A 14,087-nucleotide genomic window follows, 5' to 3' on the forward strand; every position below is an offset into this window, starting at 1 on the left:
GGGCACCTGCACCTGCATGGGATACCGGGAAGAAGCACCAGGCTCCTGGCTTCAGATTGGCACAGCCCCAGCTGTTGTAGCTATTTGGGGAATGAACCAGTGGATGGGAAGAGCTTTCTCTGTCTCTCCCTCTCTCTCTCTCTGTAACTCTGCCTCTCAAATAAATAAAATCTTTAAAAAGGAAAAAAAAATATGTTCAGATGACGAACCTCCGATTCCAATGAACCCTCTGCAGAAAGTATCATTACCTTCATTTCACAGAAAGTCTCTACTTTCTGAGCATGACCACTGCGAGGCTGGGGACATCAGGGTCTTGGGGCTCCAAGCCCTGTGCACTTCCTGCCCCACCCTTCCAGCCAAGACGAAGTTGAGGCAGCCATGGATCTTCACCCATTCACTCGCACCTGTGGCTAAAACCAGGCCTCCCCTTCTTCCAGCGAATGATTGGGGCAGCACCTGTGGCTGCCTCCTTTTCCCTCTCACTGCTTTGTACCCAGATGTCACCTTCCCCCACCTGCACCTGACCAAGGATGCAGCCCAGAGCTAAATGGTCCATCAGTACATGAGTCACCAGCACCATGTGGCTACTGAGCAGTGAAATGTGGCCAGTCCAAAATGACATGTGCTGTATCTGGAAAGTGCATGCCAGATTTCAGAGCCTTAGCACACACAAAAAAAGAAGTGAAAAATATTTCCTTGGGGAAGTATATTATTGATATCAATATACTATATTGATTGCATGGGAAAATGATATTCTGGAAATAATACACTAAGTAAAATATATTATTAAAATTGTTTTCACTTGTTACTTTTCACTCTTTTATGGCTTTTAGGAAATTTTAAATTGCACATGTAGCTCATATTCCATTTCTATTGGAGAGTGTTGCTTGGGAGACACCTATGAGGGTACTGAAAGTTCAAGGAAAATGGAATTAAAAGATAAAGGGCCAGTATTGTGGCACAGAGTTAAGCTGCTGCTTGGGACACCACATTCCATATTGGGGTTCCTGATTTGAGTCCAGCTCCTCTGCTTCTGATCCACCTCCCTGCTAATGCATCCTGGGACCTGGGAGGCAGCAGATGACGATTCAAGTGGTTGGGCCCCTGGAAGATGTTCCTGGTTCCTGGCTTCAGTGTGGCTCAGCCCTGGCTGTTGCAGATATATGGGAGTGGGACAGCAGATGGAAAGCTTTCCTCTCTGCCTTTCAAGTAAATGAAAATAATAAACTTTAAAAAAATAAGTTTATTTTGGTGCAAAGATTTTTTAATTCCATGCATATGAAGAGTTTTTACAAAGTTCATGAAACATACATGTCACAAAAATAGTGCACGGATTTCAAAATTATTTTGCATCAAAATAAGTTTATCTTTTAATTCCATTTTTCCCACAAACTTTTTGAAGTCTCCTTGTAGATATGATTGCAAATTATGGCCCTCTACCTCCCTCCTTGTGTACTTTGGACGAGCTAAACAACTTGGCTGAGTGTCAGTGTTCTCACTTATAAAATGGAGACCTGAAGAGCACTGATCTTACAGAGCAGACAGGAGCAATCGATAAGATCAGATGTTCACTGCTGTCAGTGTTAAGATGTAGAATCATCAAAAATAAATGCCGGCTGTAACTGTTTTTTTCTCCTCTTGCACAAAGAGTATATCCAACCTCTCTTGAGGCCTGTAGCAGTCCCATAGGTGCACCCCCACTGACATAGCCTGTGCTGGGTACACCCAGGACCTTATCTGAGCCCCCATGTCCCCTGCCCACTGACTGGCAAGCCCTGCACTGGCTGATACCTCAAATCTCCCTGGAGACAGTCGGGCACGACGTCGCAGCGAGGCTGGGTGGTGGCCCAGTCTCCCTCCCACCTCCAAGCCAAGAGCCAGCTCTTTCCACAGAGGAGGGTTGAGGTGCCTCCACTGTCCTTCTACCAGCAAGTCCAGGTCATGGGTACTGGTCCAGAGAGTAAGTGAGGTCATCTCTGGAATGCTGTCGGCCCCTCTGCCTCCTCCCCCTCCTGTGCTACTTCTCCAACTGGCAGGTGTGCGTCTGTTCCTTTGACAGAGCAGGACGGCAGGATCCTGGCCACCAGATGTGCAAGGGTGCAAGTGGGTGCCTCTTTCTCTCTCTCTGTGTGTGTGTGTGTGTGTGTGTGAAAGAGAGAGAGAGAGAGAGAGAGGATGCAGGTGTCACATTTTTAACATGTGCCTGCATCTGACTGTGTGCACCTGTGTGCGCCTGTGAGCCTGTGCTGCGTGTCCTCACAGCTCCCTCAGCCCTTCCCCCGCATCTAAGCAGACAGACTGACCTTGAGGAGGCCACAGACCCAGCAGTGCCGCCATGGCCGCCGCTGCCTCCGTGACCAGCCTGGCTGATGAGGTCAACTGCCCCATCTGCCAAGGCACCCTGAAGGAGCCGGTCACCATCGACTGCGGCCACAACTTCTGCCGCGGCTGTCTCACCCGCTACTGCGAGGTCCCGGGCCCCGAATCCGAGGAGCCCCTCTCCTGCCCGCTCTGCAAAGAGCCGTTCCGGCCGGGGAGCTTCCGGCCCAACTGGCAGCTGGCCAGCGTGGTGGAGAACATTGAACGCCTCTCGCTGGCGTCGGCGCTGGGCACAGAGGAGGAGCATGTCTGTCAGGAGCACGGGGAGAAGATCTACTTCTTCTGCGAGGAGGACGAGGTGCAGTTGTGCGTGGTGTGCCGCGAGGCCGGGGAGCACAGGGCACACACTGTGCGCTTCCTGGAGGACGCCGCGGGCCCCTACAGGGTAGGAAGGGGACCTGGGGCTGGGGCTGGGGCTGGGAGAATCGAGCAGAGTTGTATATCATTTGGGACACACTGAAGCCAAATTCTTTTTTATTTATGTATTTGAAAGGCAGAGTTACAGAGATGCAGAGGCAGAGAGAGGTCTTCCATCCACTGGTTCACGTTCCAGATGGCCACAGTGTCAGGAGCTATGCCGATCCAAAGCCAGAAGCCAGGAGCCTCTACCAGCTCTCCCATGTGGGCACAGGGGCCACTTCCACTGCTTTCCCAGGCTATAGCAGAGAGTTAGATCGGAACTGGAGCAGCCAGGACTCAAGCCGGCACCCATATGGGATAAATAAACAAATAAAACCAGCACTCACTTATATGATGACAGCTAAAATTACATATTTATTTACCCAACCTGTATATATGTAAACACTAATTATTCACAAGCCCAAACACTCAAAATAGTTACACACTCAGTTACATATATACTCAGACCACCACTCAAATATAAAGTACACATTTGCAAACACGCACCCATACAGTTTGTACAAGCATTTCCTCAATTACAAACCTCAGACACACCTGATACCCAGCATGGATGCACACACATAATCACGTGATCACTCATTCATTCAACAAATATTTATTGGGGTTCTATTATCTGCTGGCCACAAGTCAACAGAACACACATAAAAACAAAATATAAACCTATGCTTTTCAGCTCATGGGTCTCTGGCTTGGGTGATCATATAAGAATTTGGTTTCAGGGGCCAGCACTGTGGCGTAGAGGGTTAAGCCACCGCCTATAGTGCTGGCATCCCCCCGTGCTGGTTCGAGTCCTAGCTGCTCCACTTCCAATCCAGCTCTCTGCTATGGTCTGGGAAAGCAGTGGAGGATGGCCCAAGTCCTTGGACCCCTGCACCCACATGGGAGACCTGGAAGAAGCTCCTGGCTCCTGACTTTGGATCAACGCAGCTCTGGCCACTGCAGCCATCTGGAAAGTGAAGCAGCAAATAGAAGACTTCTGTCTTACTCTGCTTCTGTCTCTCTGTAACTCTGCCTTTCAAATAAATAAATTAAAAAAAAAAAAAAAGAAAAGAAGTGAAGCAGCCGACACTTGAACCAGCACCCATATGGGATGTTGGCATCACAGGTGACAGCTTTATCAACTATGGCACAGTATCGGCCCCTATTTATGCTTTATTCCAAATGGGTGTTTGTGTGTCATGGACTTCTTAATTAATTAGTATTTGATGGTGAGAATCCTATATGTATTTTCAAATGTTCATATATAAATATTTAATTGTGTGTACCAATTCCTAACTCTATTCTACAGCAAACTACTGTTAAAACATTTGAGTAATTTTACATATCTAAGTTTCTTCTCCCTTCTGGAATTAATTTTTAAAAAGATTTATCTATTTATTCGAAAGGCAGAGTGAGAGAGAGAGAGAGAGAGAGAGACATCGGTCTGCCATCCACTGGTTCACTCCCTAAATGACCACAAAAGCCTGAGCTGAATCAATCCGAAGCCAGGAGCCAGGAGTATCTTCCAGGTCTCCTATGTGGGTGCAGAGGCCCAAAGACTTGGGCCATCTTCCACTGCTTTCCTAGGCCATAGCAGAGAGCTGGATCAGAAGTGGAGCAGGCCGGCACCGCGGCTCACTAGGCTAATCCTCTGCCTTGCGGCGCCGGCACACCGGGTTCTAGTCCCAGTTGGGGCGCCGGATTCTGTCCTGGTTGCCCCTCTTCCATGGGAGACCAGGATAAGTACCTGGCTCCTGCCATCGGATCAGCGCAGTGCGCCGGCCGCAGCGCGCTGGCCGCGGCGGCCATTGGAGGGTGAACCAACAGCAAAAGGAAGACCTTTCTCTCTGTCTCTCTCTCACTGTCCATTCTGCCTGTCAAAAAAAGTGGAGCAGCTGGGACTTGAACCAGCATGCATATGGAATGTGGCACTGCAGGCAGCGGCTTTACCTGCTATGCCACAATGCTGGCCCGCATAACAGATAATTAATTCTAGTAACAGGGTAAGATTGTTATTTGCACATGTTGTTTTGGAAAGTGTCAGGAATAATTTCAGTGAATGAGCTTATTAAGTCAGAACACATCCCAGATAGCACTTACCAGAAACAAAAGAGATCAGAAGGTTTAACCTGTGGACAGGTTCCAAGGGGAAGACTGAGTGACATGATAAAGTGGGAAAGCCCTGATCAAAATTCTTGGGGTATGAAGCAGAGGAACCGGGTCTCAGCTATGAGATAGGTTCCTTTCCTGGGCCCACTTCACTCCTGGCGACAGAGCCCTGGAAGAGATGGCACCCTTAAATCATCTTCTCCGTCTTAAGGATTGTATCCTCCTGCTCTCCAGGAACAAATACAGAAGTGTCTCAAGTGTCTGAGAAGAGAGAGAGAGGAAATTCAGGAAGTCCAGTCAAGAGAGAATGAAAGAATGCAAGTCCTCCTGGTATATCACCACCCCTTCCCCGGGCCCCGCCCCTTCCTGGCCCCACCCCTTCCCAGGCCATGCCCCTTCTCAGGCCCCACCCCTTCCCCAGGGTCCAGCCTGGTGCTGGAACTGAGGCAGCAGAGCTGATAAAGCTGTGAAAATGATCTGGGTGTGAATCCTGACCTGGCACTAACTGTATGACCCCAAGCACTCTCCAGCTTCAGGTTACTTATCTATCAAATGGAGATTAGAAACCAATACTGCGTCACAGGGTTGCTGTAAGGATTAAATGAGAGTGTGAAGTAGCTTAGTACTGGGCACACAGGACGCACTTCCAAAAACGCAGGGGCTAGAGTGTCCCCGCCACCTCCCGCCCACCTGCTCTGAGCCCTACTCCTTTCAGAAGCCCCAGCAGGTGGTGCTGAGGCAGTGCAGGGCAGTCTAGCTCTAAGAAACAGGGTGGTGGGTGGCAAGGAGACAGTGTGGCAATTCCAAATCTGCAATGGTGGGGGTAGGGGGATCGAGAAACTGGGATGGGCATTCTGATTTTCTCACCAAACCTTGGAGAACGTGCATCTGGGCCAAGAGGGACATGGGAGGGGAGAACAGAAATAAGACGAGAAAGGAGAGGAGGAGGAGGGAAGCCTCAGGTCCTCCACTTCCTCCCAGACTCAGGTGGCCACCAAGAGACAGCAGGTGATTTCCGAGTTTGTGCATCTGCGCCAGTTCCTGGAGGAGCAGCAGAGAATCCTCTTAGCGCAGCTGGAGGGGCTGGATGGGGACATCCTGAAGCAACAGGAGGAGTTCGATTTCCTGGTCACTGGGGAGATCTGCCGGTTCAGTGCCCTGATCGAAGAGCTGGAGGAGAAGAACGCGAGGCCAGCGAGGGAGCTGCTGACGGTGAGCCCGAGCCCAGGCTCGCCCGTGGAGCTGGGCCCCTGCCTTGTCTCATCTCCGCGTCCCAGGTAGGAGGCAGAGGTCCGAATTCCAGTCCATGCTTCCCCAGGAGTTCCCTGGTGGCTGGTCTCCGTCTCTTCCCACCAAAACCTGTCAAATAGGAAAGACATTTTCTTCACTATCGCGTGGGATCTTTGTGAGGATCCAACAGTAAAATGGAAGTGGAAATAGTACTTTGAGAACTTTCAAGTACTATACATAACAAAAAAGTCTCAGGTGCCATTTCCAATGCAAACATTCCCTATAATTTGTCACCTTTGCTGCTTGTAAAGTTCTTCCTGGTCTATTTCATGTCTTCCAACTAGAGGAGACATATTGAGGTCCCAACATTGCATCAGAAAGGTGGCATGATCTAGGGGGTGCATTCTGGACTGAGTCCAGGAGACCTGGGGGTGAGATTTACCATTGCCTCTAACTAGCAGGTGCAGTCACTTTGCTACCTGAGTCTATGGAATAAGGGGGCCAGGCTGTGATCCCCAAAGCCTGGTAACCCTACCAGGGTGTCCACGGCTAGGAATAGGGTGTTTTGTCTTCTCTGGTAATAAGAAAAGTGGGAAGGAGATGCTGAAAACTGAATCCCTGTTCTCTCTCTCCCTCTCCCTCTCTCTCTCTCTCTCTCTCTCTCCTAGGATATCAGAAGCACACTACTAAGGTAAGTGATACGATTTCTGTATTCTCTTTCCCCTCATAAATACACATACATGCACCAACATTTAGTTTCTGTCATTCAGATAAGCAGCACCAGCACCCTCACTTAATGGCCTAACTTGTCATGTAAATTTCCCCATATGCCCATGTTCTTCTGTATGACTGTGGACATACACCCTTGAGTGGCATTGCCCGAGAGTGGGCAGTGGTGTGCATACCCGGGGAGGTCTGTCTGCTTGTGGGAACTTCGCCTCTGATCCACGGAGCCTCGAGGCATTGTTAAGGAACAACTTCCTAGACACATTCATTTCTGTGCCCTAGGTGTGAAACCAGAAAGTGCCGGAAACCAGAGGCTGTATCCCCTGAGCTGGGCCAGAGGATTCGGGACTTCCCGCAGCAGACCGCCCCACTGCAGAGAGAGATGAAGATGTTCCTGGGTAAGAGGACCCCAGGCCTTCAGAGAGCCCAGGTGGGCGTGCGGCACTGCTCCCTACTGATGGAAGGCCGGGTCATTTTGGGCAAAGTGCCTTGATTTTGTGAAGATTTTTATGAAATCTGTCAGATAATGTTGACAATGAAGAGAGATGATAAAGGTTTACACCTCTGGGGAAATAAAATGGAACTCAGTTGAAAAGTTCTTATATAAATCTGATCAGTTGGCATTAAACAAAATAAAGGACAATGGTTAGTGATATCTGTCATCCTCAATCACTGCAAACCATCCACAGCAACATTTGTAACAGGTTTTTGATGATGAACCTTGCTATGAGCAGTGAGTGAAAGCATTTATCTCTGTCCTGTAGTACTTGACTGTTTTTCTTCTTTTTAAAATGTTTTTAAAGATTTACTTATTTATTTGAAAGAAAAAGTTACATAGAGGCAGAGAGAGAGAGAGAGAGAGAGAAAGAGAGAGAGAGAGAAAGAGAGAGAGAGAAGAGAGGGGGGGGGTCTTCCATCCGATGGATCACTCCCCAGATGGCCGCTATGGTTGGAGCTGCACCCATCTGAAGCCAGGAGCCAGGAGCTTCCTCCAGGTTTCCCATGTGGATGCAGGGGCCCAAGGACTTTGGCCATATTCTGCTGCTTTCCCAGACCATAGCAGAGAGTTAGATCAGAAGAGAAGCAGCTGGAACTCAAACCGGTGCTCGTATGGGATGCCAGCACTGCAGGTGGCGGCTTTACCCACTACGCCACAGTGCCGGCCCCTCTCCTTTCCTTCTGATAGTCTGGATCTCCCTGGTAGGGACGTGGCCCCTCTCTTTCTTGGAGCAGGGAGTGGTGACAGGAAAGGAAGGGAACGTGACTCTGCCTGCCCATCCCTCCCACCCCCACTGTGGCAATATGAATGATGTCACTTATTTCTGGATGACCTGTCCACAAAAGTCTCAGGAAGAACTTTCCTATGAGTCTCTTTCCTGCAAACACTCCCAGTGACCTGACAGTGGGGGAAATTATACACTCATCCGGGGCGGCTGTGTGGCAATGGCTAAGACAGTGCTTGGAATGCACTATCTGGGTTCCAGTCCTGGCTTTGCTCCTGACACAGCTTCCTGCTAATGTGCATCTGGGAGGCAGCAGGTGCTGGCTCAAGTAATTGGGCCCTTGATCCATGTGGGAGACTGGATTGAGTTCCTGGCTTCCGACTTCAGCCTGGCCCAACTCTGGCTGTTGCAGGCATTTGGAAAATGAACTAGAGGATGGAAGCTCTCTCTCTCACCCTCTCTCTCTCTCTCTGCCTGTCATATAAATAAAAAATAAATTTAAAAATAAAAAATTATACTTAAAGCAAAGGCTGACCTTTGGCTATCCGCAAAATGATTTCCAAGCAAAACAAGAGCTAACCCATTTATCTATTCATTAAGCAGGTGTTTCTTGGGCTGTGTGAATTCAAAAGTGACAGATGTGGGCCTTGCACTCACAACTTGAGCTGTGGGTCTCAGAGTGGGGCTCCCGACCAACAGCATCAGCATCCCCTGAGAGCTTGGTAGAAATGCAGATTTGTGGGCCCACCCAGAGCATCTGAATCTGAAACAGATAGCTTTGAACAAGTGCCCCAGGTGATTCTGACCCGAGTTCAGGTCTAGAGGATTCCAGCTCCCATCCTGCTCTTGGCCATTTCCCTCTTCCAGGCTCAGTTTCCTCATCACCAGGTGTTCTATGATTTTGTAGAACTGATGAAATCTCATTCTGCTTTATTTCCTCTTTACAGAAAAACTCTGCTTTGAGTTGGACTATGAGCCAGGTAAGCAGCCTACATTAGGACGGGAGACAGTGAGGGGTCTGCAAAGGAGAGACACATTTTTCTCTCTCTCTTTTTTAAAGTTTTATTTATTTTATTTGAAAAGCAGAGTTATAGACAGGCAGAGGTAGAGGCAGAGAGTGAGAGACAGGTCTTCCATCTGCTAGTTCACTCCCCAAATGGCTGCAATGGCCAGAGCTGAGCCTATCTGAAGCTTGGAGCCAGGAGCTTCTTCTGGGTCTCCCATGTGGGTGCAGGGGCCCAAGGACTTGGGCCATCTTCTTCTGCTTTCCCAGGCCATAGCAGAGAGCTGGATCAGAAGAGGAGCAGCCAGGACTTGAATCAGCACCCATATGGGAGGCCAGCACTGCAGGCAATGGCTTTACCTGCTATACCACAGTGCTAGCCCCACATTTTTCTTTTAACAGGGTCTGCACTGGGCATTACAATAATCAAATAATCAAATACATATACCCACATGTATATGTGCACATACATATGTTGTATATATACAATGCATATGTGTGTCTGTGTGTGTGTATACAGCTGGCCCCCCTTGAAATATTTAGAAAAAGATTGTATGTATCCTAAACATGTATAGGTTTTTCTCACCATTATTTACTAAACAATACAGTACAACTATTTACATATTCCTGGCACCATATTAAACAATATATGTAACCTAGAGATGATTTAAAGTGTAGGGGAAGGTGGTGCAGGTTATGAGATTCTGCACCACTTTATACGGGGGCTTTGAGCATCCGCAGATTTTGGTTCCCAGATATTTATGTCACTGCCTTTGTAATGCTCTCAGGAGCAGCGTGAAGAAGACAGGCACGCCCACTCGCGTGTCCTGAAACTCACATTCTGATCTGCGCACAGCAGATCGAGCAAATCAGGGTGGAGGAAGGCGCATCAGAGAAGGCTCCCGGATGACAGGGAAGTTTGACCTGGGTTTTCAACCATGTTCTTACAACCGTCAGGCCCCTACTCCCTCCCAGATGTCACTTAGGAGGGCAGCCTGTGGGCGGGAAAGGAGTGAACAGGTGGGTCCTTCCAGGCCATCACTCCCCAGGGAATCTCGTAGTTGCCGCCAGGTGCTCCCCAGCCCGTGGATGTAGCTGAATATATTGGCGTCTCTCATTTACGAATATGGAAAGTCACAGTCTGCAGGGGTCTGCGGAAGTTTTCCGTGTTTAAAAGTGAACTTCAGACTCTGAGTAAGTGGGGGTAACTGCTGGGGAGCGAGAGCCTGCCTGAAGCGAGATCGTAAATGAGTCACAGGTGCCTGGCAGGAAAGCAGGCAGGAATCGTGGAGTTGGACAGAGGAGAGGAAAGTCCTGCCTCCCAGCTGCAGACACGAGGGTGTGTGTGTGTGTGTGTGTGTAGCAGCTGTAGGAGGCATGCACAGCCTTGGGAGTCAAACAGTTTGCAGGGAGCAGAACAGCTTTGCAGAGACCTGCATGGCAGCAGGTGAGAGCCATCAAGTCCTTGGAGGCCAGCTTCTCGCTTCTGGGGCTTTAGCATGTGCAGGAACCACTGATGCCTCTTAAGACGCAGATTCCTAGGGTCTGTGTTTCTAACAAGCTCCCAAGTGATGCCCACACTTAGGCCGGCAGAGGCTCCCACCGGGGAGCTTCCAGGCCTGCTATCTGCTGACCCCTGTGTCTCTTTTGGCTTCCCACAGCTCACCTAGCTCTGGACCCCCTGACGTCCCACCCCAAGCTCCTCTTGTCCGAGGACCACCAGCAAGCTCGGTTCTCTTACAAGTGGCAGAACTCGCCAGACAACCTCCAACGTTTCGACCGGGCCACCTGTGTTCTGGCCCGAGATGGCTTCACAGGGGGAAGATACACGTGGGTGGTGAGTGTAGACTTGGCCCACGGGGGCAGCTGTACCGTAGGCGTGGTGAGTGAGGGTGTGCAGAGAAAGGGAGAGCTCCGCCTGCGGCCAGAGGAGGGGGTGTGGGCGGTGAGGCTGGCCTGGGGCTTCGTCTCGGCTCTGGGCTCCTTCCCCACACGACTGGCCCTGAAGGGGCAGCCCCGGCAGGTGCGGGTGTCTCTCGACTACGAGGTGGGCTGGGTGACCTTCGCCAATGCTGTCACCCAGGAACACATCTACACCTTCACTGCCTCCTTCGCTCGGAAGATCTTTCCCTTTTTTGGGCTCTGGGGCCGAGGGTCCAGCTTCTCCCTGAGCTCTTGAGAGGGTACAGTTGGTCTCCTCTAAGTACAGGATTCACATCAAGTACAGTGTGCACCTGACCCCTGCCTGGTTCTCCTGGAAGACCTGAAGTAGAAATGACTGCTTCAGATGATGGGATGGAGTCCATTCGTAAGGGACAAGGTGGGATGACCCTCAGCCTGTTCATCACGTCCGTTCGCCAATGCCCAGTGGACGGACAGAATACCTGGGGACTCAGGCTGCTGCCAGCTCTCGACAACACCACCCCCAACAGGCACAGAAGTAGATGTGTGGAGGAAAGAGGACTAGATTTGGAGCCAGAAGATCTGTATTCCAGACGTACCCTTGGGGCCAGTGCTGTAGTGTAGTAGGTTAAGCTTCTGCCTGCGACACTGATGCTGGCATCCCATATGGTTGCTGGTTGGAGTTCCAGCTGCTCCACTTCTGATCCAGCTCCCTGTTGATGGCCTGGGAAAACAGTGGAAGATGGCCCAAGTGTTTGGACTCCTGCACCTATGTGGGAGACCTGGAAGAAGCTCCTGGCTCCTGGCTTTGGATTGGCCCAGCTCCGGCCACTGTGGCCATCTGGGGAGTAAACCAGCGGATGGAAGACCTATTTGTCTCTTCCTTTCTCTGTCTGTAACTCTGCTTCTCAAATAAATAAATAAATCTTTTAAAAAATGGTAGCCTGGTAACCAGTTAATTGTACAACTTTAAGCAAGGCTCCTCCCCTCTATTCAACTTTTTTTTTTTTTTTCAAAAATCTTAGAGTTTATTTACTCATAGCCTCAAGAAACATTATTGTGCACCAATTATAAACTAAGCAGTATGGCAGCCACTTATGATTTGAAAAGAAGACTTGTCCTTTATCAAAAGCAGCTCATAGGAAAAGAAGACAGTGATGTCACGGGGAAGCCAGAGCACAGGGTGGTGGGTGGTGGGGTCTGAGGTGGGCATTACGAAAGCTTAGCCGGGTGGGAAGGCACAGCCCAGCCTGGGGAGAGGCAATGAGTCAGGGAAGCTTCTGGAAAGTGAGTCTAAAGGATGCATGTGGTGAATGAGGGAAGAAGCAAGAGCAGAGACCTGGCTGGTTGGTCTGTGACTCATGGTCGTCCCCATTGTCCTCGTGACCAGATACGGAGCACTTGCACCTCACGACCTCACTGTCTCCCTCTTCGTGATAGTGTCAATCCTGGCTGAAATGAAGTGGCAGGGAACCAGGGGAGGCTGGGCTGCAGGCTGTAACCCAGGGACCATACCCAGCTCCTGCGGAAGGTCTTCCTGATCAGTTGATTACCAGCTGGGGGTGGGGTGGGGAAGCGTTTCAGACAGCTGCACCGTGGGAGCAGGTATAGCACCATCTCCACCCGTCTGCCGGCCAGAGAATCCCAGCTTGGGGCCAGAAGGTGGGGTGTACTTTGGGAGATCTGTAACCTTTAGCCCAAAGAATTGTGACTGCTTTCGCTCTGGACAGGAAGTTGCTTTCCCTGAGGGTGTTTGGTATTTCATTAAAAATGTTGTATTTTTCCAAGAAATAAACACAAGTGCCTTTGTAATGATAAAAACAAATAAAAAACCAAGACTCCCAAACCTAGGATTCCATTAAAAAGTGGATTGTGTTTTTTTTTCTGTTTATTTTTATTGGTGTTAGCTGGGTCTTTAAAATGACTGTTAGGGGCAGGCATTTGGCTCAGCATTAAGTTGCCATTTGGGAGTCCTCATTCCATAGTGGAGTGGGTTTATGTCCCAGTTCCACTTCCCATCCAGCTTTCTGCTGATGTACACCCACATGAGGTTGGCTCAGCTCTGGCTGTTGTGGGTATTTGAGGAGTAGGCCAACAAGTGAGGTATCTCTCTCTCTCTCAAACAAACAATAAATAAATGCTAAAAGACACAAAAATGATGGTTAGCCTCTAAAGAATATGTGTATTAAGATGCTGGCCCCGGGGGTGGCAGTGTGGCATGGTAGGGAAGGCTGCCACCTGCAGTGCTGGCATCCCATATGGGCACCTGTTCGAGTCCCTGCTGCCCCACTTCTGATCCAGCTCTCTGCTATGGCCTAGAAAAGCAGTAGAAGATGGCCCAAGTCCTTGGGCCCCTGCACCTGCGTGGGAGACCTGGAAGAAGCTCCTGGCTCCTGGCTTCGGATCGACACAGTTCCAGCTGTTGTGGCTATCTGGGGAGTGAACCAGCGGATGGAAGACCTCTCTCTCTCTCTCTCTCTCTCTCTCTCTGCCTCTGCCTCTCTCTAACTCTGACTTTCAAATAAATAAATAAATCTTAAAAAAAAAAAAAAGATGCTGGCCTGCAGGAGGACTTGACACACCTGTGAGTTTTGATTATTTGCTCAGCCGGGATTTTAATCCGTGTCTGCATAAAGAGTTCTCACCCACTCTGCCTCGCTCAGCAATAGATGCCTGGGTGAATCTTGGTGCATATTTTAATGCTGGCTGCACTCCCCACAAATGTCTTGGATTTAGAAAGACAATTTACATTTCTCCCACTAAGAAATAAAGCTGCTACTGTGTTAAAACACTCAGGTTGGCCTGTCACTATCTGGTTCTTGCTTAGGGTAGTTTTATTTGAAGCGTGCTAGCTTTTGGAGTGTGGGGTCACCACAGAGGAAAATGATGGATACTAAAACACAAAGACTCCAAAACAAGGCAGCTCTCTGAATCTCCGTGCTCTGCTCTCCAGGGAATGGCGAAGTCTGGGGGGCCCCACGCTCCCGATCGTCCTTTCCTTTTTTTTTCTTTAGTAAATATAAATTTCCAAAGTATAGTTTATGGATTATATTGGTTCCCCCCCATAATTTCCCTCCCACTCACACCCTTCCCATCTCCCGCTCCCTCTCCCATTT

At 49.6% G+C, this 14,087-nt stretch overlaps 1 protein-coding gene across 2 annotated transcripts; it reads left to right on the top strand.

The window, feature by feature from the left end:
- Positions 1-1,586: 1,586 nt before the first annotated feature.
- Positions 1,587-11,913, top strand: TRIM10 (tripartite motif containing 10). 2 transcript variants are annotated; one of them, XM_051855815.2, is made up of 8 exons: positions 1,587-2,103; positions 2,294-2,764; positions 5,122-5,217; positions 5,869-6,099; positions 6,786-6,808; positions 7,126-7,241; positions 9,014-9,046; positions 10,731-11,913. In XM_051855815.2, the coding sequence occupies exons 2-8, from the start codon at positions 2,336-2,338 to the stop codon at positions 11,246-11,248; spliced, it is 1,446 nt and encodes a 481-aa protein (XP_051711775.2). In that variant the 5' UTR covers positions 1,587-2,103; positions 2,294-2,335; the 3' UTR covers positions 11,249-11,913. The 2 variants fall into 2 exon arrangements, with proteins under 2 accessions (XP_051711775.2, XP_002714390.3); XM_002714344.5 differs by having other exon boundaries at positions 1,587-2,764.
- Positions 11,914-14,087: the final 2,174 nt, after the last annotated feature.

This window comes from Oryctolagus cuniculus, chromosome 5 (genome assembly GCF_964237555.1).
Source record: "Oryctolagus cuniculus chromosome 5, mOryCun1.1, whole genome shotgun sequence".
In the NCBI taxonomy this organism is placed as follows: Eukaryota; Metazoa; Chordata; class Mammalia; order Lagomorpha; family Leporidae; genus Oryctolagus; species Oryctolagus cuniculus.

What these genes read in the sequence shown, in the direction of transcription:
- TRIM10 (XM_002714344.5), top strand. Translation starts at nt 2,336, where the DNA reads ATGGCCGCCGCTGCCTCCGTGACCAGCCTGGCTGATGAGGTCAACTGC. An exon ending in AAAGAATGCAAGTCCTCCTG is followed by an intron (nt 5,218 to 5,868) that starts GTATATCACCAC and finishes ACTTCCTCCCAG; the next exon opens with ACTCAGGTGGCCACCAAGAG. An exon ending in CAGCGAGGGAGCTGCTGACG is followed by an intron (nt 6,100 to 6,785) that starts GTGAGCCCGAGC and finishes TCTCTCTCCTAG; the next exon opens with GATATCAGAAGCACACTACT.